General features: G+C 40.4%; 1 protein-coding gene across 7 annotated transcripts in view; it reads left to right on the forward strand.

Annotated features, from left to right (window-relative positions):
• The window catches only part of pamr1b (peptidase domain containing associated with muscle regeneration 1b), a 174,404-nt gene extending 151,366 nt beyond the window's left edge, over positions 1-23,038 (forward strand). For all 7 annotated transcript variants that reach the window (XM_055192301.2, XM_055192300.2, XM_073868331.1 and 4 more), the window contains 2 exons: positions 7,170-7,516; positions 22,322-23,038. In XM_055192301.2, coding sequence (XP_055048276.2) covers positions 7,170-7,516; positions 22,322-22,876 — 902 coding nt within the window. In that variant the 3' untranslated portion in view covers positions 22,877-23,038. The remainder of the gene's footprint in view (positions 1-7,169; positions 7,517-22,321) is intronic.
• The last annotated feature ends 2,990 nt before the right edge of the window (positions 23,039-26,028 follow it).

The raw sequence follows: 26,028 nt of genomic DNA on the forward strand, positions 1-26,028 counted from the left end.
ATGCATATGCTGTTCACCCACCATGCTCTCAGTGACCCCATTTTTTTCTTTCAAGAACAGTTCATCTGCAGGAGTAAAGCTGTGCTGCTGATAGATGACAGTGCTCTCCTCATTGCCAGTTAACATCTTTGGCAGCTGACATAATGAGATTAGACACCTCTAGCATATAATTATGCTTAAATCAACTACAGTTCTTATGACAATATATTTATGTTTTATTTTCACCTGTTACTTTTTTGTCCACTCAAGTTGCTGCTTTTAAAATGTACTCCCAAATTAAAAATAAATAAATGTAAGTTACATTTAAAGTTAAATGTATTAAAATCATTCATCTGCTAAATATGTATTATTTAGGTTACTTAGTAAACTACAAATTGTCTTTTAAAAGTTAAGATTTGTGTTATTTTTTAAAAAGTACAGTATATAAAAATTAGAAAAGTATAGCCACATGAGCATTGACGGGGATCGAACCCAGATCGCCGCATGCGTTGCTGACAGCACTAACCACTAGCCCATCATTTCTAACGGTGTTTCATGCTTTCATGTGATCGCTTTAAAATAAGACAATATATTTAAATTTAGTTTCTGCATGCAAGGATTTGATCCATAAGGCCTTTTTCAAATATTTTATGGGTTTGTGTATTGAAGCAGTATTATAATTTTCGGTCAGTAGTACATTTTTCATACATTTTTATCAAAAATCACCGCTTTCACTTTAACTTGGATCGATTTGATCCACGCTCGACCTCCTAGGGCTGCTCAAGAATAGCGTGCACGCGCAATTATCTTGACTAGGGAAATCTGGATCACATTAGTTGGATTGCGTAAGCTTCACTTGCCTTTTTTTGAAACCGCTTTAGCCTCCCCTCATTTGTTAGGTTAATTCAAGTCGAGTTTGTAACTTTAATCCTCGCTTTTCCAAGCGAGTTTTATGAAATAGCCCTCAGGTCAGTTTCGATTTTGGATCTGTGTGGCTCTTTAAAAAAGTTGCCTTAAAGTTACAATGAAATTGAAATGAAAAAAAAAAATATATATATATATATATATATATATATATTAGGGCGACCAGACGTCCCGAAATCTAAGCTGCTGTCCCAAATCCCGAATCCTGCTCTAATTGTCCCGAAAATCATACTGAAGCTAAATCTTAATCCGAATCCCGCTTTAATTTCCCCGAAAATTATACTAAAGCAAAATCTTGAGTAGTAGTTGTCTGATAAAACATGAGCGAGTAGGTTAAGTCATCCTGCAGCCAGCCCCCGCCGGCTGCCCATTGGCTGCAGCCAGCCGCTGCCGGCTCCTCATTGGCTGCAGCATCTTGTTTTTATACTGTAGGCTCTCATTGTGCTGGCAGCAGTTAAAACCTCCGCGAAATATGCTGACATTGTATTGTTTATATTAATTTATCTAATTCATCTATATGCACAAAGACAATAGGACCTTTTTGTTTTATAGAGTTGATTAAGAGAGCGAAAGTTGCAGCAACCGCGAGGACAGTTGAAAGTGCAGGCAGTGACAGTCAGTCGCGTGAAGGACTCAGATTGGTCGAGGGCAAGGCACTTTGTTAAAAAAATACTTCTGTACGTATTATATAAATTTATACGCATATGTACTTATATTAATAAAAATAGGATTAGTTCAGTAACTTCAGTTTGAAATTCCTTATTTTTATTATAAAAATAAAGAAAACTATTATTGTATGAACTATTATTGTATTAAGTATAAAATACTATACGTATTATATAAATGTATTTATATGCATATGTACTTATATTAATATGATTGATTCCGTTTGAAATTCAATATCTTTTATTATTAAATAAAATTAATAAATAAAACTATTATTGGATGAACCCCCCCGTTACGTCTGCACCCCCCCCCCCCCCCCCCCGTCCCGAATTTCAGCCAATCTCATCTGGTCACCCTAATATATATATATATATATATTAATATTGTGGTATAATTAACAAATGACTTATCTGTGAGCTTCATTATTTAAAAAAAATTGTGTGCTCATAATCTTTAATCAAAAATGCAAATCTCCTCCCCTCCTCAAAACGATCTCTCTTCACTTCCGGTCATATGGTATGGCAGGTGGGCGGGGTCCAGGAGAAGATCGCAGTGATTAGCAATTAGCAACACAACCCAACTTCAAACGATCCAATCAGATCTCGATGGACAAATTCAAATCCAGCCCTGCCTTATTTCATTTCAGAAGCCATTCATTCGGATATACGTCACCACGGGGAAAATAAGGCAATCGCTACTTCCGTTTCATGGCGACTTTAAAATCGCAACGCGCCAACAATGCGCCTGAACACACCACGTTTTTAGACCAGAACAACCATGCGCGCAACATTTGAGTGCAAATGCTTTTGTTATTTAAAGAACCTGCCACTAAACGTGAAAATGATAATTGCTCCCGGTTGAAACTAGCAAAAGACACTTGCGTCACACATTGAGCTGCATTGCGCCGGGTGTATGATAGGGCCCATAGACTTGTTAAAGGGCCCCTAACGTAGGTGTTTTCGGCAATATACAAATTGTCTCTGGTATCCCTAGAATGTGTCTGTAAAGTTTTTGCTCAAAATACATTACAGATCTTTCATGATATTCATTATGGATGAATAATAACAATGTATTTTAAACCCTTGTCTCATATCAAAATAAACATTTTCTTACTGCCTTGCATGTTAAAGTATGTTACTATAACTCACATCCTACTCTTGTTTTAATATTGTGGTTAACCCTCTGGGGTCTGACCATTTTGGGACACTGTCAGAGGTTGTGACATGCACCTCATAATAATGGCAAGTGTCTCATAACACTGCATTCAGCACAAACTGGGCTACAACATTTTATGAGCTACATGTATGTACATGTTTGTATTTTTGAGAGAGTAATGTTTATGCATGGTTTTTAAAAAAGCTAAATTTTTAAGTCACTGATATAAGTCCACAAAACCCATACTAAACATGTTTTAACAAGACTTTTTGTAACAGAATCTAGTAGTCTTATTTGTCTGCCGTACAGCTTTCTTCCACCTTAGAAATATCTCGAAAATACGCCATATACTGTCTACATCTGACGCAGAGAAGCTTATCCATGCTTTTATGACCTCTAGAATAGACTATTGTAACTCGCTACTCGGGGGATGCCATGCAAATCAAGTAAACAAGCTTCAGCTAGTTCAAAACGCTTCCGCAAGGGTACTTACTCGATCTAAAAAGTACGACCACATAAGCCCAATTCTGGCATCTTTACACTGGCTACCAGTTAAATATCGCATACAATTTAAAATATCACTACTCACCTACAAAGCTTTAAATGGCCTAGCACCCTCATACCTTAGAGAATTACTATCAGAATACAATCCATCACGCACACTACGGTCACAAAATTCTGGTCTCTTGATTATCCCTAGACTATCAAAAGTGTCTAAAAGTGGAAGGTCATTTTCCTACTTAGCCCCTAAGCTCTGGAATGATTTACCAACCGATGTCCGAGAATCAGACACAGTCGATAATTTTAAATCTAGACTTAAAACTTTTCTCTTCAACAAAGCATTCGCATAATTTGTCTAGTAAAAGTACTTAACTCGAAATAGTTATTTGTACCGAACAAAGCACTCGCGGTCATAAAACAGACCAACCAAATAAATAAATAAAAACCTTATCTTAACGTATAGTCAGATTGCGATTTTGGAACTTTCGTGTTCTTGTGAATAGTATGCCATACAAACCCGTTTGCCACTGAACCTGCATTAACGACGACAGTGGGGCATCCGGCCTTAGTCAAACGGGTTGGCACGTACGGTGGGGTTGGGCTTTTGGCGCTTTCTTTATATTGCGAATACTAAGCCAAACAGACCCGTTTGCCCCAGAACCAGCATTAACGACGACAGTGGGGCTTCCAGCCTTAGTCAAACGGGTTGGCACGTATGGTCGGGTTGCGATTTTGGCGCTTTTTTGTGTCTTGTGAATAGTATGCCATACAGACCCGTTTGCCACTGAACCTGCATTAACGACGACAGTGGGGCCTCCAGCCTTAGTCAAACGGGTTGGCACGTATGGTCAGGTTGCGATGTTGGCGTTTTCTCATGATCTTGTAAATAGCATGCAATATAGACCCGTTTGCCACTGAACCTGCATTAACGACGACAGTGGGGTTACAGGCCTTAGTCAAACGGGTCGACAGGTTTCATTTTCTCTTTCTCTTAAAAATCAGAAGGTGACCCTTAGTTACCATATATACCGTCGCAGTGGGCCCCCAATTTGCAAAATCCTCAACTGTGGATAATATAATTATGCCGCAATAGTTAGTCTGTCTGAAACTAAGCTGATTCAACCACATCACTGTGTGACACTTGCATTACATGTGAACGGCCCCTACGCTAATATGATTTTGTTTTTCTCTCCCTGTCCTGTCCTCGACCCTGAGGACAATGGGACAAACAGACCCAGTTCCGGTAGATGTGAAAGTCGACTCACCTCTGATCTACTGGTCGTCCATCACTGTGATGCCCAGCTGATGCCTGACCAACGACCACCGGCAGAACCCGCTTAAACCCCGCTTAATCCCCGCTTAATCTCCTTATCCGTTTATATGTGTTTATATACATATATATCTCCCAAGGGTTTTTCCCTCCTAGGACTTTTTATTTTTTTCCTCGGCTCAACAACCCGGGGTTTTTGTTTTTTTTCTCCTAGGGGGTTTTTTACCCCGGGGAGGTAGCCTGCTTGGGCTTAATTTGCTTCTTCTCCTAGACGTTACATTAGTAATACGCTCGTTCATAATGTCGAGTCATAGCCTCAGCAAATTTGACAGCTTATGCTATTGTGTATTATGTTGTGCTATCTGTCATTTTTCTGTGCTTTTACTGCTTCTATTAATGTAAAGCTGCTTTGAAACAATTGAGTATTGTGAAAAGCGCTATATAAATAAAATTGAATTGAATTGAATTGAATTGAACTTAGAAATTGTTTAGAGGGGCCATATGCGAGAAGGATTGATTGACAGCTGAGCAACAAAAGACTCGCATGAGCTGCATAATGAGCCTTTAGGCAGGAATCTGAGAGTGAACTACAGTAAAGAATGTGAGGACAAATGTATGTTTTTGTTTGGGGTTTATTAGGTTAACAATATAATAGAAGTGGAGATGAGGGTCGGTGGGACATTTTCAGTTTGTTTGGAAGCAAACCCTATTCAAAACCTTGTGTGGACTGAGAGGCTGATACACAACGAAACTTCATGTGCCTCATGTTACCATATAACTTTATGTCCAAAAAGGGAATATGTTTTTCCACTTCATAGTTTTGTACTGATGAGAGGGATGCAGACATGTAAGAGAGTTATAAACAGCTGTTAGCATAAAGAAATACCCTTACACATAACTAATGGGTAAATTTCACTGATAGCACTACATTCAGATCAATTATCATGTACATTTGGACTAAATTCAGAACATCTCAGATAAACATCTGCAGTGTTTTATAAAAAGCTGTTTTTGACAGTTTTTTAAGATGCACATTGATCGCCTAGCTTCTGTTTATAACGCGTTTCTGTAAGCGTGTATGAACTTTAAAAACACATTGCATATGGCGTCCATGTGCGCGAGTACTAGCGTCTCCGCCTAAACAACGCGGAGCTCATAACAACGGTGTCGCGTGTAAAGCGCAATGGATGGAATTGTAAACAATGTATGGAATCATATTACAGCACACACTTAAAAGATCTTGCAGTGCAGGCTCACTGAAAGTTTCCATGAAGAAAACGAAAGTGAATAACTGTGTCTGACACAGCATGTAGATCCGCCATTACGTGACGATCACGCGTCTTCGTTTGTAAACAATGCGAAAGTTTTTCAATCAGAAGCGTGCAGTCTGCTGAGGTTGCTTGTGTAGCTGAACTGCACAAGCCATAATAGCAAATATAAATGAAGATAAATGACTTACAGTTTCTTCAGGAATATATCCTCCTCCATTGCGTCTTCCATTGTTCTTCTTCTTAGGTAACGTTAAAGATAAACGCTTCTCTTCCTAAATGTCCAGACATAAATGAAGATATTCCTCACGTGTGTGTAAAGTTTATCATCCAAACATGCGGTAAAGTCTTTAAATCTGATAAAACTTTACGCTTGCTTGTTATGGTTTGAACAGATCGTGTCTTCATTACCATGTCAAACAGCGTGTACCGCCTGTGGGCGTGACCGAATTAAAGATAATGAAGTCAGCCAGGAAAAACTGTACTCTCTTTACTTCAATGCAGATTATATAAACAGTCAATATTTGTTTACGATTATAATTAGCTTGTTTAAAAGTAGACATTCCAGGCTTTCTTTGGATATGTGTATTGTGTTTGTGTGACGAGTATTCACGGAGTTTCAATTGATTTTTTTGACGTGTTTTAGGAGACAGCTGGCGGAGAGAAGTGTCGGAGTGCACACCCTGTTTATTTTCTTTATTTAACAAAAACACAAAGATCTGTTGTTATTGTGAATGTTCACAAATTAAAGAGGACCCTTCACAGTTTCAAATTATGTCAAACACGTACGTGTATGATTATTAGTGATGGAGTGTTTTGGGTTGATTCTGCTATGGTAAGGAGAAAACACGTCAAAACGCGGTGCCGTGTTTTTGGACCCCTGGGGGTTAAAATACACAAACTCTTTAGACCTGCATAAATATGCAAATAGCATTAGCCCATCCACAAACATCATGACCCTCTGAGATGGGAATGCTGTTTAAAGCCATCCTCCAGCTCTAGTGCTTAGTTCTGAAACCATGTTTGTGTGCTGTGCAATATACAAGCATGAGCTAAATCAATTTGTGCCCGGCCCCTACATCAATATCACAGTCCATTTTGTAATTTCACCATGTAACAGAGCTTACTCATATGTTTACACAAGAGCTTCTTTTTGAGAATAAAAGTTCTTTGTTTGTTCCACTGAAAAAGAAAATTTTATTTGGAGCATGAGTGAATAAATGGTTACAGAATTTTTCATTTGATGAAGTTTTATATGAATCTACCAATTGTGTATGAGCTGACAAATGTTTATTGTGACCTTCTTGGTAGTGCAAGAAAAATAAACTATACTGCATGTAATAGGATGTAATAATAAGTACACCATTACAATTCTTTATTATTTGTTTCTTCTTTTTCTATGTCAGTATGTGGAAAGCTGACAAACTTTGACCATCAGCACCCAGCAGAGACTAACTGGCCCTGGCTGGCTGCCATCTATCGTTTGCCTGCTTCAAGTAAACCAGGGAAACACTCAAGTGTGGCAGAGATAAAGGGAAAAGATGCTAAGCTGATGGAGGAAGAGATTGATTTGGGTGATTGGCAGCTCATCTGCAGCGGAGCCCTGGTGAACCAGCGCAGCGTGGTAGTAGCTGCACACTGCATCACAGAGTTGGGGAAACTATATCCACTTGACACATCTGAAATCAGAGTAGTGCTCGGCAAACAGTATCGTAGTGATCTGAGAATGACCAAGGGATTACAGCAGTTACGGGTAAGCTTCAAAATGATTAGGTTATGTATACTACCAGTCAAACATTTTGACACATTTCTATGGAACATTTTTACAGACAATATTTAAAATGTAATTGCAAATTGTATTTGCAAATGCGTTTTCGACTTGTGGCTGTAAAAACTATGACATGATTTAAATTAATTTCCGTTTATGCAAACGTACAATGTATGATTTCAAATGGAAAAGCAAAGTCCATTTGCAATTGAATTTCCATTGTTTTTCCAGTTACGACCCTGCTGTATTTTATTACAAGTTGCAATTTGCACATTTGCTATTTCACTTGCTTTGAAATCTCAATTCCCTTTGCATTTGCATTTCCAATGCCTGAACGTAAACCTGTCAATCACTGTTTGGGTGGTGGGATTATACAGTAGGGAGTTTTAGCATTTGGAAGCAAAATCACCCACAGTCGACCACTCTTTACCGCTTCTTGGACTTAAATGGTCACAAGGTGGAGCACAAGAAAGGGTAAAATGATAACTTAGAAAACTCTTTATGTACATTAAATTATATTATTACATAATAATTGTTGGAACATAACTAAACTAAATAAGCTGAAGCGCTATTTGAAAAGCACTGTTTGTATTTGCACAGCGCAACGTCTAAATGGGCGTGTTGAACCCACTTTTGCTAATTTAACGACGGGAAAAATGGTTTGTGCGCCGAGCGCATGGTCAAAAAGGGTAGTTACAATTTTTTTAATGAGTAATGGGAGTATTTTGGGCGTAACGTGCAATAAACCAATGAGAGTCTCAGCTCTCATCCCCTTTAAAAGCCTGTTGCGCTGGCGCTATGTCTAATCCCTATTTAGATGACGGACTTTGTAAAGTGAAAAACTAAGCAGAGGAAGAAGATCCCCAGTTTAAGATTAATGTTAAATAATTGTGTTGTTTTCACTTGTATTGAAATTGTTATTTTTTGGATTAAAACCTTTAAAACCCGTTTTCTTTTAGTCATGGAAGGAAAAAAGCAGGCTTATAGTTGCTTTAAATGTATGGCTATCCAATATCATCAAAAAATAATTTACAAGTATGTAAGAAAAGGTTTGTACTCAAAAAATACTTTATTTGTAACAAACAGGGGATAAAGAATTTACAAACGGCTCTCCTTTCAGCACTTGGACAGCGTCACAAGATTTTTTTTAGCATTACTTAAAGGGCCATTTCATCGATAGGAACATTAATCTTTGTTGAAAGTGGGTCATATTTGTAGTCAAAATGTAACATAAATTTAGAATTTTGTGCCTATTTGACAGAGAAAAGACACACATTTAGAGCACATTTGTATGAAAAACTACAACTCCTACTATGCACCAAAATGGACAGCTCTGCAAGCCACTCCCATTAATCGGAACACGGCTCAGATATGCTATTGTATACATAAATGCCACGTTAGAAAAAAACAAAGAAAATAGCCACCACTGTGTCTGACAGACACCAATCATGACTTACTTTTAAATGTGATGTTACATTGTGTTACACACAATAACACTCTGGTCTGGTGTAGCAAAGTCTTATTTAAACAGAAACGTGCGGTTTCAGATCCGCAGTACACATGTCTTTCAAAGTACTTATAAAAGGGTATGCATTTTAAATGTTTATTTAGTTTTACCAATTTTCTTTTTGTCTCTTGCTTACTGTATTTACATCTGTGTAATATCAGCCTCATTGCTTTCACATAGACATATAAAACACCGCTCAGATATGCTATTGTGTACATAAATGCCACCTTAGTATAACAAAGAAAATAGAAACACTCACTTTACAGTCAGATGTCCGTTTATCCCTGCATCCTGCACACAAACGCGTCCCCTGCACAATATCTCCACAGACGCGCTGTCTTAGCTCTTGGAGCTTGTGCTCGTAAGCTGAAACACGTCTTTGAAATAAGCACGCGCAAAGTGCCCCGAAACAGTGACAAAACAAACGTTTATATCCTTATCTGATGGAGAAATGTTAAACCGTAAGCACAAAGCGAGAGTCCGTCCAAGCTCATATACTCTGCAGCGCGTTTGCTCGTAAGCCGAAACGCGTCTGTGAAATAAACATGTCCAAACGCGTCCAAAAAAGTTGCCTGGAAACCTTCACCAAACAAACATCCATATCATTATCTGATGCAGAAATGATAAAAAGAAGGCACACAGCGAGAGTAGAAGCACTATCAGACCGGGCTTCTCTACGCAGCAGAGGCCGAGGGTTGCGGCGTCTTCCCCAGGCTCCTCTACTCAGCCGAAGCCCAGGCTCCGGCCTACTCCTCGGGCCTCTGTTCCTCCATCTGCCTGAGCTCTTTGCTGTATTGTGGCTCATAAAGGTGCAATGAACAGCGGATTAGAGCATCACGCTTGCAAAATCACCCTTTTCTATATCATATTGATTAACTTCCGCTGTTATTGTAACACGAAGTATGGCTCACTCCACAACGTCTGTTTAGCTTAGCTAATAATAAAGATGGCGGCTGATCGTTTTTTTTTCGTCTGTGTTGGTAACACATCCTCACCCCATGTCGTCAATATTTGACGACACTTGACCATTCGTCAATATGTGACGGGGAGGGTATACCTTTTTACCATTTTTTGACGAACTGGGGACTTCAATACTATTACGTCCGTTGCATTCTCTTTCCTATTTTCTTACCATTTTCGCGTCGGTTTAGGGTTAGATTACGCAAAATTAAACAGTGTACGCGAAATTAAACAGTTGTCACCTGGCGTTGGGGTTAGAGTTAGGTTTGGGTAGGGATGTCATTATGTAAATCTAACCCTAAACCAACGCGAAAATGGTAAGAAAATAGGAAAGAGAATGCAACGGACGTAATAGTATTGAAGTCCCCAGTTCGTCAAAAAATGACGCGAATGGTATACCCTCCCCGTCACATATTGACGAATGGTCAAATGTCGTCAAATATTGACGACATGGGGTGAGGATGGGTTGCTGTAGCGTGAGTGGGTCCCACCCATAGCCCCCACCTTGAAAAAATGAGGAATGAGTGTCTGTAGTCTTTCACACTCAACAGAGATACAGGACTTCCTTCTTTCAATGACATAAAATGACGATTTTTGCATCATTGAAAGAAGGAAGTGCCTCACTGAAATGAGCATTTCTCCCGTCTCAGGAGAAACTGAGGGAATGATGCACGACCATTGAAAAACATGACTGGGGTTCTAACGATACAAAGCTTAATGCAAATGGGTGAAGTTTCCCTTTAAAAAAATGTATCATCTCACCATATCCACAGGTACAGAGTCATCATATACAATAAATCCGTGAGGTAGCATTTAAAAAACATTTAAAAACAGATGCATTTGTTTAAAGCAAAGCATTTATTTACTTACCAGGCTGCAGGTGAAGCTAGGGGTGGTAATCAACAAATTCATGCGGTTTTGCGGTTTATTTGCAAGACAACAAGTTAAATAACATGATTTATTTATCTTCAATACAAAACACATGCAAATTACTTAAGGAACATGTAAAGTGAATATTATTCACGGTTACCGTCCCAGGCCTAGGTGAAGCAGCTCTTTGTGCCTTCTAACGTCTCATAATTAGTCCTCATTTATGTCCAAGAGACTCAATAATAATCTTTTACATTCAATCTTTTAATCTTGCATATTTAAAAGCGTTTTTGTGCTGCTGCGCATTCATGTATGTGTTAAGCAAACCCACGTTGTCGTCCCGTTTATGCGCATATTACTAATGCGCTCTTTAAATAACAAAAAAAAATACATTGCGCCATTGACTTTAGACTAGGTTTTTGTTGGTCAATGGCGGAGTCTATTTTAGTTGCCTCAAAATAGCAACGCGCCAACAATGCGCCTGAACACACCTCGTTTTCAGACCAGAACGCCCATGGGCGCAAAAGGGGGCGCAAATGCATTTGCTATTTAAACAACGCGGCACTTAACGTGGCAATTATAATTGCGCAGGGTGGAAACTAGCAAATGACACTTGCGTCGCGCATTGCGCCGCATTGCGCCGGGTGTAAGATAGAGCCCACAGTCTCTCACGTTTTATAGTGCCTATTTTACTATAGCTAACAATAGTGTGCACAGCAAATATGATGGCGGATTGAAGCGACTTTATTAAAAGCTGCCAACTCTCATGCTTTCGCCATGTGACACATGGTTTTGCCTGTTTTCACACACACTCACGCCACACATCCAATTAGGCTACTCATGCAAAAAAAAAATCTGATCTTTGGCCGAGACTTGTTCGTTCCTTTTCAAACTCCCAACAGTACTATGGCGCTGCTGGCGTCTGTAGCTAGCGGCACCCCAAGATTAGCGATATAGATACCCCACGAAAGACAACGAGATATTTCTGATTATGAGAAGCTGAGACTACAGCTGGCACCAGCGCAAAACTTCATTTTGGTGTTAAATGACGACTGTTGGGATTTACTAAAGACGCTCAGTGTATTATTAGCGCTGAAAAGGTGTGGTCTGGTTATTTTTGCAACTGACCTTATTGCATGCATTTCTAAGAGTTTCCCTTTCAGATGCAAAATTTATGGGAGGATATTTAAATGATTCACGCAATGTGATTTACTAAAGTTTGCGCGTGTGATATTACTGGTATTTGAGACATTATTTAATGCAAAAAAAAAAAAAATCAAAATGGCTGCTTTGTTGCTGATAAGAGACATCAGAGAGCGCATGGTAGGCTACAAGGCAGAGGATTTTTTAACATGTAACAGTTTATTTGGGATGTCTGAGGAGCATATTATTCAATAATATGTTTTGCCAAGCCATGTTATTTTTTATTTGCTGGAGAAAATAAAAGAGGAATCATTTGGAGAAGTCACACAATAGCAGTTGTTTCAAAACTTTTTGTAACCTGTCAATTTTTTATGTCTTCCAGATCTTTTCAGTGTACTTTGGCTTTGTTAGTTGGGATTTCACCCCGAATTTTCAGTTAAGATGTTGGTGGTGCTGAACTCAAGCTCTTCAGGCATTAGATCACCCGCAGGAGCATCAGCTCAGCTTATTTGTGACCCTGAACTAATTTGTGCTGCTCTTAGTAGATTGTTGGTCATTATGGAACTCAGCTGTTGCGCCTGTCTTATTTAATTTGCACATTTTTAGTAAATAACCCGCAGATATTATCACTCCCATCAGCGCTTTTTTTAATTGCACTCTTGTGCTAATTTGCCCCATTTAGTAAATCTGGCCCTGTTATATGTAACAATAAGTATGTGACAATGAAATGTCGTCCAATTTAGTACTCAAAGAAATTATTTGTTTGTGCATGTGTCTGTATACATTTAGGGTGGTGAAAATTTCAATAAGGTCAAATCTTAAACACTATTCTATATTGTGGTTTAAAACCATACATTTTCTACACAGAGGAGGTACACTGCACATTACCGTACTGGGGTTTGGAAATGTTGTGAGCGTTTCTAACACGTTTTAATTCCTCAGATAGCCAAATTCAGCAGCAGATTAATGAACGCTTATTTGATTTTGAGGTTGGATGCAAAATCCATTGGCTCAAAAAAACCAAGGGGGCACGTGCCCCCTCAGTTTGAATGGGCATGACGCCTCTGCCAACAAGTCATGATGCCAAACTTGAATCAGAATAAGTTTGGGTATTGCACATCTTTAGCAGACCACCCAAAAATCCACTAGAATGCAGGAAATCACATCTACGTAACCCAACATTTCCTGCAGATTACCATTTTTATAACTACTGTTTTACTACAAATACCAAGGTTTAATGAACTGTTACAAACTTTTTTAACTTTCTAAAGAAATGTAGGTTATATGACTATACAATTTAAGGTCAATAATAAAGTGATGAAGGCCAAAGGGTGCATTCTCTTAATCCATTAAACTCATACTTTTCACACAGTGCTTCAGCTTACTTGGTTAATAATTTTTGGAACATAACTAAGGTAATAATATCATTTAATTTACATAAAGTTTCCTTTCAATACGATTCACTTCACATTGCGTAAGTAGCTGCGGTTTACACTGCGATTGAATCCTATTGGTTAACGTCTGTAAAAATTACAGACAAATGGCGTTTGACCCTGCAAAAAGGGGCTGGGACTGCGCCCTATATAAGTCTGGGTCGAACACGATAGAGTACCTTTTTTATCCTTCATCGCGATCACCTCTGAAAAAGAATGAAGCCTTCACTTGCCATGGAACAAACATGAATGCTTAGACGAGCACATACGGGCTTGTGTGCCTCTCTGGCAGAGATGGACAAAAGGACAGAGCTCGCAAGGGCTTGTTGCCGCTGTGGTGCAGCCATTTTGGGCTCAGCACTCACAGAACCTCACGCCTCTCCCCCTCCTCGAATGGCACAATCTCATTCAGCGGCTTGGCAGCTTTGTACCGCCCTGACGTTCTCTCTTTAGCAGAGATGGACAAAGCGGCGGAGCCGTGACGAGACTCTAGTCTCGTTGCTTCCACAGTACAGCAATATTGCACTAGATGCCTACAGAGCCCCATGCCCCTCCCCCTGCTCAAGGGGCAAGGTCTCAAAAGAATATATTATGCTCTTTATGCTGAGAATAATTTATGCTGAGGCTTGAATATTTCCCTTTATTTAGTCCTCTCTTACAGGGTGCTCAATATTTGTATATGAATTATATATTACCGGTTTGTCTGCCCTTTACTCAATGGAAGTACTGCAGGGTTTCACGCCAAGCTCCTCTGCATGGATGAGTCAGAGTCTGACATAAACATCATTAACCCTAATAAGACCCTTGAGGTCAATCTAAGTACAGACACAATAGCAGCAGAGAGCCCGGAAACAAAGGAGTTAAGTCGCACCTCGGCTGGACTACCCTAAATGAATTTGTGTTTCTAGATCCCCTGTTTTATCCAGGCGCTAGTCACAATGTAAATGCTGTTGTTTAGGGGTCCCCCACTTGCCCCCCCACCCAACCTCACTGTGATGGCATAGACGTTTAAAATGCTTACAGCAAAACGAAAATGGCATTAATTCATCCGAAAGACTGGTTTATTGCTCTCTTATGGCAAAACTAAACACTATAACGGAGGCTAGGGCCCCTTCCATAAGGCGCCTTTAAGCACAAAAGTGGTCCATCTTCTCTGACTGGTGTATAGCAAAGAGCTTAGATCCTGCAGACTGTAGCGTGGGACATATCCCTTTTCATTCTACATGAGCTGCTGGATAGCGGCCGTGTGCCCTTTATGCTTAAAGTCTATGTGGCAGCTATAGCAACAAATCATGCTCTAGTAGCTGGCCAGACATGACTTTATCGTAGTTTCTCAGAAGTGCATGAAGATTTAAACCTGCAACAACCACCTAACCCGCTCTGCCCCGTCAGAGCCCTTAGAGTTTACACAAACTGCTCTGCCTCCTTCAGGAAGACAGACCAGCTGTTGTTTAGCTTCGCAGATCAGTCATTGTGTATGCCTTATCAGGGGTTATGCAAATCAATTGTTAAAGCCATCTTTTTTGCATACGCCTCCCTGAACAAGCGGTGCCCCCTCGGTGTTAAAGCCCACTCTACACAAGGTATGGCTTCATCATGGGCATGGTCTACAGGGATTTCAATCTCAAACATTTGTGAAGCAGCCGTCTGGTCCTCGCCATCTACACTTCAGATTTGCAGCCTGGACATTCCTGCCTTACAAACGCAGGTCCTGTCAGTTTAATTACAACATAATCACACGTCAACTGTTTATATGATGATTTACACTCCAAGCTCTTTTCCTGAGCTCACTTTAGCTGGTGTAATGAATCGCATTGAAAGGGGAATCATAAGGTTACTCACATAACCCTGGTTCCCTGAAATAACTGGAACAAGCATTGGGTAGCTGGCCTTTTTTAAACGTCACACAGGGAGTGTTTTTGACCTCGTGCTTCAGTCAAAAAGGTACTCTATTGCGTTCAACCCGGACATAGGGCGTAGTCCCTGTCCCTTTTCAATTCAATTCAATTTTATTTATATAGCATTTTTCACAATTTGGTAATTGTATCAAAGCAGTTTTACATTAATAGAAGCAGTGAAAAGCACAGAAAATCGACAGATATCACAAAATAATACACGATAGCACAAGCAGCTAAATTTGCTGCGGCTATGAATCAACATAAGCAAACGTATTACTAATGTAACATATAGAAGAGGGTGCTAAGTTAAGCCCAAGAAGGCTGCCTCCCCAGGTTGAAAAACCCCCTAGGAGAAGTCAAAAAGTCCTAGGAGGGAAAAACCCTTGCGAGATATATATATGTGACCAGTCACGGAAAGTAGGGACACAAGTCGGATCTGGGGCATTTTGAGTTATTCACAGATTCTGAAAGTGCAGTTTCTAAGCTTTCCAACGATGTGTAACACATGGACATCTGATAAGATTTGGAGAAGTTGTGCCCATTTGAATATAGGAACTCAGAAATACTCAAACCGAGAAAATCGAGACGAAAGGGACTCTTCTTTCCAACTGAGGGAGACAATAGGGCTCATTTACATCTCATTTAGCTAAGCCATACCCCCTGTAAAGCCGTTTTGAGATACAGATGTTCTAGCATGATATGTAGTATTTTATGACCAAATAACAACATGCAAAAATAAACATGACTCTTTTTACCTTTGTGGGGATCAGAAGTCGAATCCAGTCTGTTTCAGATTATCCAATGACCATTTTTGTTCACAAATGCGTATAATCCGTGAAATATAGATTGTTTGCATCAGATTTCGCATGAATGTCTGGTAATACAATATATACAATCTGAAGACTATTTACAACGTAACATGTAAGGGTATATGAGATTACACTCCGTTAAACACATGAACCCGCCTTCAAAGTTTGTATTTAAAATAGGGAGGTAGTATCATAGATCATCCAAACAGCGCCGTCGAAAACTTGACGTCCTTTAGAGATGTTACCAATCGCTCACTCGTTCCTCAATCAGCCAATAACTTCATGGAAAATATTGATAGACAAAGCATGTAGCCAATTATATAAAGAATACAACGATCTCTGTGTAAATTCTGTGTGTTTGGACTCATGCTGCGCTGCAAGAACTGACATAGAGATGACGTCAAAGTACTTTCTTTCCGCCCCAGCTTCTTTTATTTTTGTTTTGTTTTGTGCGCCCGAGCTTTACAGTCTGGGGAGATGCACGCTATAAGTTTGGAAAAAAAAACTTAGCAAACATGTCTGAGGAACAGGGCAGCCGTGCACTACAGTCACGTGACTTCACGCTCGAGCCGGAAGAGAAGACAATGCTGAATAAAGTCGTAATTCTGCTATTTTTGGAACAAACTGTATTTCCGATGCTTCAACACAATCTTACTGACCCATTGATGTCACATGGACTACTTTGATTATGTTTTTATTACCTTTCTGGACATGGAAACCATACATAGATTTTCAATGAAGGAGATAGAAAGCTCTCGGACTAAATCTAACGATAAAACATTTTAAACTGTGTTCCGAAGATGAATGGAGGTCTTCCGAGTTTAGAACGACATAAGGGTAAGTCATTAATTACATTATTTTCATTTTTGGGCGAACTATCCTTATTTAGTAGTCACGCTGTTCCCTTTGGGGGCGGAGGCGAAAACACAAGCTTATACAGTATGTAAATATATGTCACAGGGTGACTTTTATAGGGCGGAACCGAAAATGGCCAAACTTGGTTCCGCCCAAAGATAGTTTCCGCCCGGACCATATTTTAAGAAGCACCAGTTCTTCCTGGTTTCCAGGGGCAACGCAATCGGGGCCTTACGAGCCACGGGTGCAACGAATTAAAGAAGCAAATTGTGATTGGAGGTTGTGTGAGGATGAGAGACATAAATAGCTCTGCAGGAACAAAAGTAAGCAGCGATTGACTCAGGGAAGCTCCTTTTTCGCCAAGGGCGGACTGAAAACACGCACCTTTTGAAGAGCCCGAACGATCTGTTGATCCGGGAAAACGCTGGGAAGCGAGCGGAGAGAGTACAGAGCCGCAGGAGGTGAAAGAAAGGTATGCTGTGGATCGTTTAAAGGAGCACCACGGAGGAGTTCGTTTGGTGCTGTTGTTGTGCGCTTGTTGTGGCAGCTGTCGTTGTGGCTGGTATCCTTTCAGGCTGAAGCTGGCGTGGCTGTGTGGGACGGAACAAACCGTAGTGGCTGGGAGACGACAGGAAAACGCTAGGAACTGAAACAGAACAGAAGGAGAATCGGAGTTAGCGTGAGTGGTTGTTTATATGAAGAAACTGGAAACTATTGCAATCATTGTGTAAACCCTGTCATAGGAAGGAAACGCCTCGTTGTGTGGGGCTGGGAATATTTGCCTGTGTGTGTCGAAGGGGAGAGCATCGGAGAAGATTATATGGTGACTGTGAGTATGCAATATTGATTGTGGGCACGCTGTATACTAACCCATTGTGTAGCGAACGACTCCAGAAAAGGGAGGACGGCCCTACCACGGAGCAGTGTGGTGGGAGAGCCGGAGGAGGACGAGCTTTGGCTGCTACAGCGACGTGGACGTTGACTGGGCCGTGCTAACAACGCCTAGTGGGCTTACGGTGAAGTGGAGGAAGACGGGGCGTCCTAAGTGTTCACTTGAATGAGGTGGGTGAGTCTGTGTTGTTGTGAAAAATTCACTTTGAAGTGGTGCAGTGTATTTGCTGTGTGTATTGTCAGAAAAAACCCCGCCTCCACCCCTTTTCGTCATGGGAGAACAGAAAGGCTGCCGGTACCAGTCGTTATATTGCCTGGCATATGCTGTGGGTGAGCCCCTGGATGTGCATATTACCGTGGTGTTCGTCAGCAGCCGTCTTTGCAATCGGGTTGTTCTGTGGAGTGGTGGTGAAGAGTTTGACCGCCAGAGACTGTGTGAGTACAACGAAAGATTAATGTTGGCTTGTGTATACATATACATAACATCTACTGTCTGCGGAGGGAGGCGGAGTTAGACCTCACCTGTCCCGAAGCCTCTTCAAAGGGGCGCCCCTGTCCAGTGCTCTATTGACGAGGAAGCGGAGAGGAGAGGGCAGCGCTCGGCTCGGTGCGACAGGTAGAATTGTCCCCTCTGCGGTAGCAGCAGCCGCTGGGAGGTTTTGTTTCCCGACGCCTGAATCACCATACAGTCTCGAGGCATCTGTTGAGTTGTGAGAGCACGGTCACTGTAAGTCCACCATTGTACTAACCCAAATGAAATGCATGTATGCACTGACTGTCGATTGACCATGAGTGTTAGCCTGTGGAGAGAGAAAGCGAATGAGTAAATCTTACCTGTACTGCACTTACTGTACACCGTCCCAAGCTGGAGAGGTGAGAGAGAATTCAGCTGTATAAATAACCGATCTTCTGTGTCCCAGCCAGCAGCCTGTGGAGAGAGAAAGTGAATGAGTAACCCTTACCTGTACCGTACTTACTGTACGCCGTCCTAAGCTGGAGAGGTGAGAGAGAATTCAGCTGTATAGATAACCGATCTTGTGTCCCAGCTAGCAGCCTGTGGAGAGAGAGAGTGAACGAGTAAATCTTACCTGTACCGTACTTCCTGTATGTCGTCCCAAGCTAGAGAGATGAGAGAGAATTCAGCTGTATAAATAACTGATCTTCTGTGTCCCAGCCAGCAGCCTGTGGAGAGAGAGAGTGAACGAGTAAAGCTTACCTGTACCATACTTACCGTGCACCGTTCCAAGTTGAAAAGGCGAGGGACTGCCACCAGCAGTAAATAACCGATCTTCTGTGTTCTAGCTGGCAGCCTGTAAAGAGAGAGGAGAGACACACACGTGATTGGAGGAACATCCACGAAGTCAGCCCCAGCACCACGTACCGGAGAGCTGCCGTGCCATTCGGGCAAGGCTACGTTCACAAAAGAAGCCTATTGACCCAGCACTTATCTCTGTTATTTCATTCTGCCTCCAGGAGGAAGAGGAGGGCGCCACGGGATCATAAACCAAGGCGGAGGAGCCTGAGCCGCAAACCCCCCGCAGAGTCTTGGACCCCGGACACTTGGCCCCGTCCGTTTCTCCCCCCCTTTCTCTTCCGATCACGGCCCACCTGGAGGGCAGAACCAGAGCATTAGTTTTAAAATCTTTCCCCCCTCCCCATTTTCCCATATCCATTTTAATTAAATTAAATAAAATTCTATTTTTATACTTACGTGCGCTTGTGTTGTCTGGTCATTGGGTTGGCTTTGGGGACCTCCTCGAGGTGGAAGTTAAACAGGGGCGTGGCTTATTTATATTAGTTATCAGCCCCGACTTGTGACATATACACAGACAATGACGCCCCCCCGCTGCATGCTAGAATCTCCGGAAAAACAAGCCTATTTTAACCGCAAAATGTACGCTTTCAAATATACAAAAATGCTATCTCAAACATGGAGAGGCTTCTTCATGATCTCAACTAACAGATTCTGCAATAAAACGAAAATCACAAATTTTGAAAAAAAAACGTTGTTTCTCATTTTCTCGAAACTTGTGCTGCCGACTTGTGTCCCTGGTTTCCGTGACGGGTCACATATATACATACATTGAAATGGATAAGGAGATTAGGCGGAGATTAAGCAGGCTCTGCCGGTGGTCGTTGGTCAGGCATCAGCTGGGCATCACGTTGAAGAACAGTCAGTAGATCAGAGGTGTGCCGACTTTCACATTTACCGGAACTGGGTCTGTTTGTCTCATTGTCCTCGGGATCGAGGACCAGACAGGGAGAGAGAAACAAAAGCTTATTAGCGTAGGGGCCTTTCACATGTAATGCAAGTGTCACACAGTTATGTGGTTTAAGTCAGCTCGGTTCCAGACAGGCTAACTATTGCTGGTTAAGTGTATTACCTATAGTTGATAATTTTAGAAAATTTGTGGGCCCAGGGCGAGTCTATGTATGGGGCCCCCCATCTGATCTTTAAAACAGAAACTCGTTTGACTAAGGCCAGAGGCCCCACTGCCGTCGTTAATACTAATGTACAGTGGCAAACAGTTCTGTATGACATACTTTTTTCAAGATCAAGGGAAAAAGCCAAAATCGCAACCCGAACAAATGTGGAAATTAGGACTCAACTGACTAATAATTCAAAGTTTCAACACATTTCTTAAGAATATTAATGACTTTTACCATGCTTTGGAGTGTTGACGAAAATGAGGTTTTAATTTATTTATTTAGTTGTACAAGCTAGCTATTGTGAGATAAGTACCATTACTAAAACAAATTATGTGAATGCCTTGTTAAAGAGAAAAGTTTTAAGTCTAGATTTAAAGTTATCTGCGTGTCTGATTCTCGGACATCGGTTGGTAAATCATTCCATAGCTTAGGGGGTAAGTAGGAAAAGGATCTGTCACCTTTAGACACTTTTGATATTTTAGGGATAATTAAGAGACCAGTATTTTGCGACCGCAATGCACGTGATGGGTTGTATTCTGATTCTCTAAGATTAAGATATGAGGGTTGTTACGACCGTCTAGGGGTCAATCACAACAGAATGGGCAAATGAGAGTCTTGATACGAAGAGATACAATATACAAAATTTCTTTATTTACTAAAAGACAAGGATTTAGACTTCAGGGGAGGACAAGGCCAAAATAATAAACAAACAATCTTTTCAAAATACCTCTTACTTACCTAAACCAAAATTAAAGAAAATAAAATACAAGCATTACTTACCTAACTCCCTTTCTCAAATAAACAATATAACAAAGATTCAAAATAAATGCCGTCGATCCCCCTACATACCTTGTCACAATATGTTTTTGTATATTGGAGTATATTTGATAAGTTAATAAAATGTATCTGGCTAACAAGTCAAAATCAGAATCCGTAATCGTAGTCAAATATCAGGCATGGGTCAAGCACAAACAATTCAATCCAATAATAAACAAAAATAAAACAAAATCACAGGCTCAACACACTCTGAATATAAACTTACAATACTTTCTCTCTCTGCTATGACTTTCAACAAATAACAAATTTAAATCAACACTTAGAGGATATAAGAAAGACTAATATACAAGCACAAGTCAAGTAGTCACAATGGCAGCAAAGGCCCCAATCAGTCATCTAGGAAGTCCTTTTATCTGGAACAGGTGGAGATAATGACCAATCACAGCCTCCATCACATTATCTCCAAGGACCGCCTTTCTGAAAACAAATGTCAAATATAGAGAGAAGACACAAGAGGGCAGCACAGAAATCAAACAAATGACTGAAGGACATAACAGGGTGTAGGCCATTTAAGGCTTTGTAGTTGATTCAAAATATTTTAAATTGTATGCGATATATAACTGGTAGCCAATGTAAAGATGCCAGAATTGGGCTTATGTGGTCATACTTCTTAGATCGAGTAAGCACTCTTGCAGAAGCGTAATGAACTAGCTGAAGCTTGTTTACCTGATTTGCATGGCATCATCCGAGTAGCAAGTTACAATAGTCTATTCTAGAGGTCATAAAAGCATGGATAAGCTTCTCTGCATCTGATGCAGACAAAATATAGCGTTTTTTTTAGATATTTCTAAGATGGAAGAATGCTGTGCTGCAGACATTGGAGATATGGCTATCGAAGGATAAATGTCAAATTGCTTTTCGCGTGCTCAAATGCCATTTGTCTGTTATTTTTACAGACCTTAACCAATACGCTTCAATCACAGAGTAAACATGAGTTTCCCCATAGCATTGGCTACTAACCATGGTTACGTGAGTAACCTTATTGTTTTTTCTGAGTTATCATTTTACCTTTTCTTATGCTCCACCTTGTGGCCATTTCAGCGCAAGCAGGGATCAACTGTGAGTAACATCGCTTCCAAACATCAAAAAACGCTTTTAGAGTAAATCCAGCAATTAAACTGTAATAGACTTGCCTTGTCTTATCTCTGATTGACCAGGTATCCTTTATTACTCTGCATCCAAACTATGATCCCTTGGTGCTGGATTCAGATGTGGCCATATTAAAGCTCTTGGACAAGGCTCGTATTGGAGACTACGTGCTACCAATCTGCCTACCAAATGCTCATGAGATCACAGAAGACTCCCGACTAGGCATAGTGACGGGTTGGTCCCTCTTATTTGACAAGAGGGCTGGAGATTTGGAGAAAGCCCGTGTTGGCCATGTGACGCTGGGAGATATTGTTCAATGTGAGCAGCAATATGCCAGTTATGGTGTTCCAATAAGTGTTACTGAAAACATGCTGTGCGGGCGGCAGGGCAAAGGTTTTGATCAGTCAAACATTTGCCCGGCAGACACTGGAGGGATTCTTATTTTTCCACCCGTTTCCTCAGATTCAATTGTCACATCTTACCAAGGACTGGCTTCACAAGAGTGGAAACTTCTGGGGTTGGTTAGTTTTGGATATGATTCTTTAAACTGCAACCCGGAGCTTTATACTGTGTACACTGGTATTACAAATTTTATTGAATTTATAGAGGAGAATATGAAATAGAGTGATACACACAAATCAAAATATCAAAATGTTTCTGCTTCTTATAAAATTGGATTATAAGGTTAATGCATGGGATAATATACACTGGACTATCACTATATATTGGGCATGGACTCACTTCAAAACTTGTAATTAACCATTATAAAGGAGATATAAAGAAAACTGTAGTCCTAAAGCAACATACATTTCTTATTATATCTTAAGATATCTAAATATTTTAAAGTTATATCTCAAGATGGGCACCAGTAATGTTTTTTTCTAAGTGACTTTGATCAAAGCTATTTAAATGTCCTAATTTAAAGGACAACTATGGTCTGATTCACGATTTTACATTTCCTTTGGTGTGTATGTGTGTATTTGCACATGTTAACCATATGCAAAAGGTACAAACCCCAAGGTAAACAATGATGCAAGTTATCGTTTCCAACATAACTCTCTTTTCTTGGACTACAACAAACACACGGATTGTAGGCAAGTTTACTTCCTGAGCCTGTTGACATGGACACGACAGTCATTATCATAATTCCTCCCGGTTTGACTCACAGCCTTTAAATTAACTCCTGTCAGCATTGCATTGTGAGCGAAATGTTTCCGGCTGATGTCAGAGCTATTCAGGCCAGTCACAATGTACAGATTAGCTGGCCAATTAGAGACACAGTGCTTTTCAGATCGATGAGCTTTGTACAAAATCAGAGCATTTGAGGAAAGCAGGATATCTGGAGCTACAAAAATTTACCTTATGTAGAAAAGTTAAGAGTTTTAAGTTAAGAGCTTTGTTTACCATAAACCAAACACATTGTATTATACAAAATACACAAAATAATGTTGTTTTTAGCAAAATACACAAAATAATGTTGTTTTTAGCAATGAAATAGGTGCACTTTAACTATGGCCTGGCTTAATCTAAGCCTTGTCTATGAACCATTTGCTGACCTTAAGGTGCTCAGGTAAGTTAAGAATTATACATAAATTGTTATATTGTGTTAACCATGGTCAAACATGACTAAATAATGTATTTATTTCATAAATTGTCATTATGATAACCTAGCTAATAATCATATAGTTTAACTGAGTTCGGATTGTTAGCAACAGATGAGACTGGATATACCGTGCATGATAAATTACATTTTTTCTGAAATGCTAAAACACATTTTTTAAAACCAGCACTTATTTTCTTATAACCTTAAACACAAATCCAAATTTTCAAACTAAATTCACAAAACCCCTGACTCTTCCAGCTAAATCTAACAATCTCTTTAAAACCATTTCAACTATAGGGGTGAGTGGTGCACAAACTAACGTGGGGTTAATTGTAACACAGCTTTTCTGTTTCAGAATGGGAGGTAGGTTAAACCCAGGGGCGGACTGGCCATCGGGAGTTCCGGGAGCAATCCCGAACGGCCGGTCCATTTCAGGCCGAACCGGCCGGAGGTCAAAACTTTTTTTTTTTTTAAATGCCTGACCAGGCGCCCTGCTGCAGCGGAACGCTGTGTCTGTTTCAGACCGGGCCAAACCAATTCTTCAAATCTTGAGGGGGGATAAGAGCGGCCCCTCCCAACTTGGACTGATCCTAGTTTTTCCTTTCATCCGATTGGCTCAAAGGCGCCGATCAAAAGAGTTTACTTTTGGTCAGGTTTGGATTCGTGTGAATGCAACATAGACAAGACGGTAAAAATTGCGAAAACAAGAAAAGAAGAGAAAGAAATGGGTGGGGCCTAAAAATAAAAATGTTGGCACAAGAGGCAGTAAATGCGCCAAATTAACAGACCTTTTTCGCAGTCAAAAGGACGCTGTGGCAGGAGGTGCAGATGAGGAAGGACCAGCAGCATGGACAGGACAGGTGCACAATTAGTGATGCATCTATTATACACTGAAATCATTTATATTTGCATTTAAATATAGGCATATATAAGGGATAATGTAGAGCGAGGCGGTTGTTATAGCGAATACAACCCCCGACAGGCTTGTCAGGACCCCACGCAAAGCGGAGCTTGAATCAGCCCTTACGGGTTTGTATTCGCTATAAGAACCGCCTCGCTCTACATTATCCCGCTTATGAAATTGATGAAATAGCCTGCGTGTGCATTTTGGCAACAGAAGTGGTGTTGTTCCCCAGTGGTTTTAACGTGTTAGCAACTCAGTAAGTTTATCAACAGTTTCCCAGCATCAAAATGTCTGGTAATTGCGTTTGGTTGCACTAATAATATACTAATATACTTATATATGGTCACTTTATATTTGGCCATCTGCTAACGTCTTTTATTCACTCCACTATAGTACAAGGATCTGGTAGCTGTGTTGAAAAACTTGATAAAGTCAACTTTTAAATATAACTTTCTCTGTCTGTTGCTTCACTGCTGATTCTTGCCATACTTCCATTGCCAACATGCGCGTGCATACGTTTCCACGTCATCATTGTGTTCAAACAGTAAAATGGTCTAAGGAATCCCTGTATGTCTGTATATTAGCTGTTAAGGTCACTGATGGAGAGAGACAGGTTATGATGACCCTTGCAGTCATATTGATGATGAGGAGGAAGGAAAGCAGAACAAGAGGAGGAGGAGAATGGAACCAGTACAAAACAGTGATGGGGCAGTGTGCAGGGCTGGGTAGGCAATCATAGTACCCTGCTGGAAAAACCAGCAAGACCAGCATATGTTGTGTTTTGGTGCTGGTATGCTGGTGACCACCAGCTAAACCGGCATCAAACCAGCATAGACCAGCATAATTCCCATGCTGGTTTGATGCTGTTTTTTTCAGCAGGGTAGGCATATCAATCAATCAATCAATCAAAGCTTTATTAAGGACACACAAATAGAAAAATACAGCACAATATTACATATTTACATATTGGATAAAATTCAATAGTTCCACTTACTAGATTATAACCTGACTAAAGCACAGATTGAATTAAAAAAAGGAATTATTCTTAGTCATATTTATTACTGATGTTCTTCTCATGCATATGTAGCTGTACAATCAGTAAGCAGAGGCAGGGTCCAGCACAGAGGAAGTGGAGCCAGGGAGAGTTGAAAGTAAGTACGTACACACACAATCTCTATTTTATGGGACTGTATTGTAGTTTTTGATTATCTGAGTGGGTATGTGTGAGTAATTGTAACAATTTTATCACTCCAACTGACTGTACACAT

The sequence above is a fragment of the Misgurnus anguillicaudatus genome, chromosome 6 (genome assembly GCF_027580225.2).
Source record: "Misgurnus anguillicaudatus chromosome 6, ASM2758022v2, whole genome shotgun sequence".
NCBI classification, from domain to species: Eukaryota; Metazoa; Chordata; class Actinopteri; order Cypriniformes; family Cobitidae; genus Misgurnus; species Misgurnus anguillicaudatus.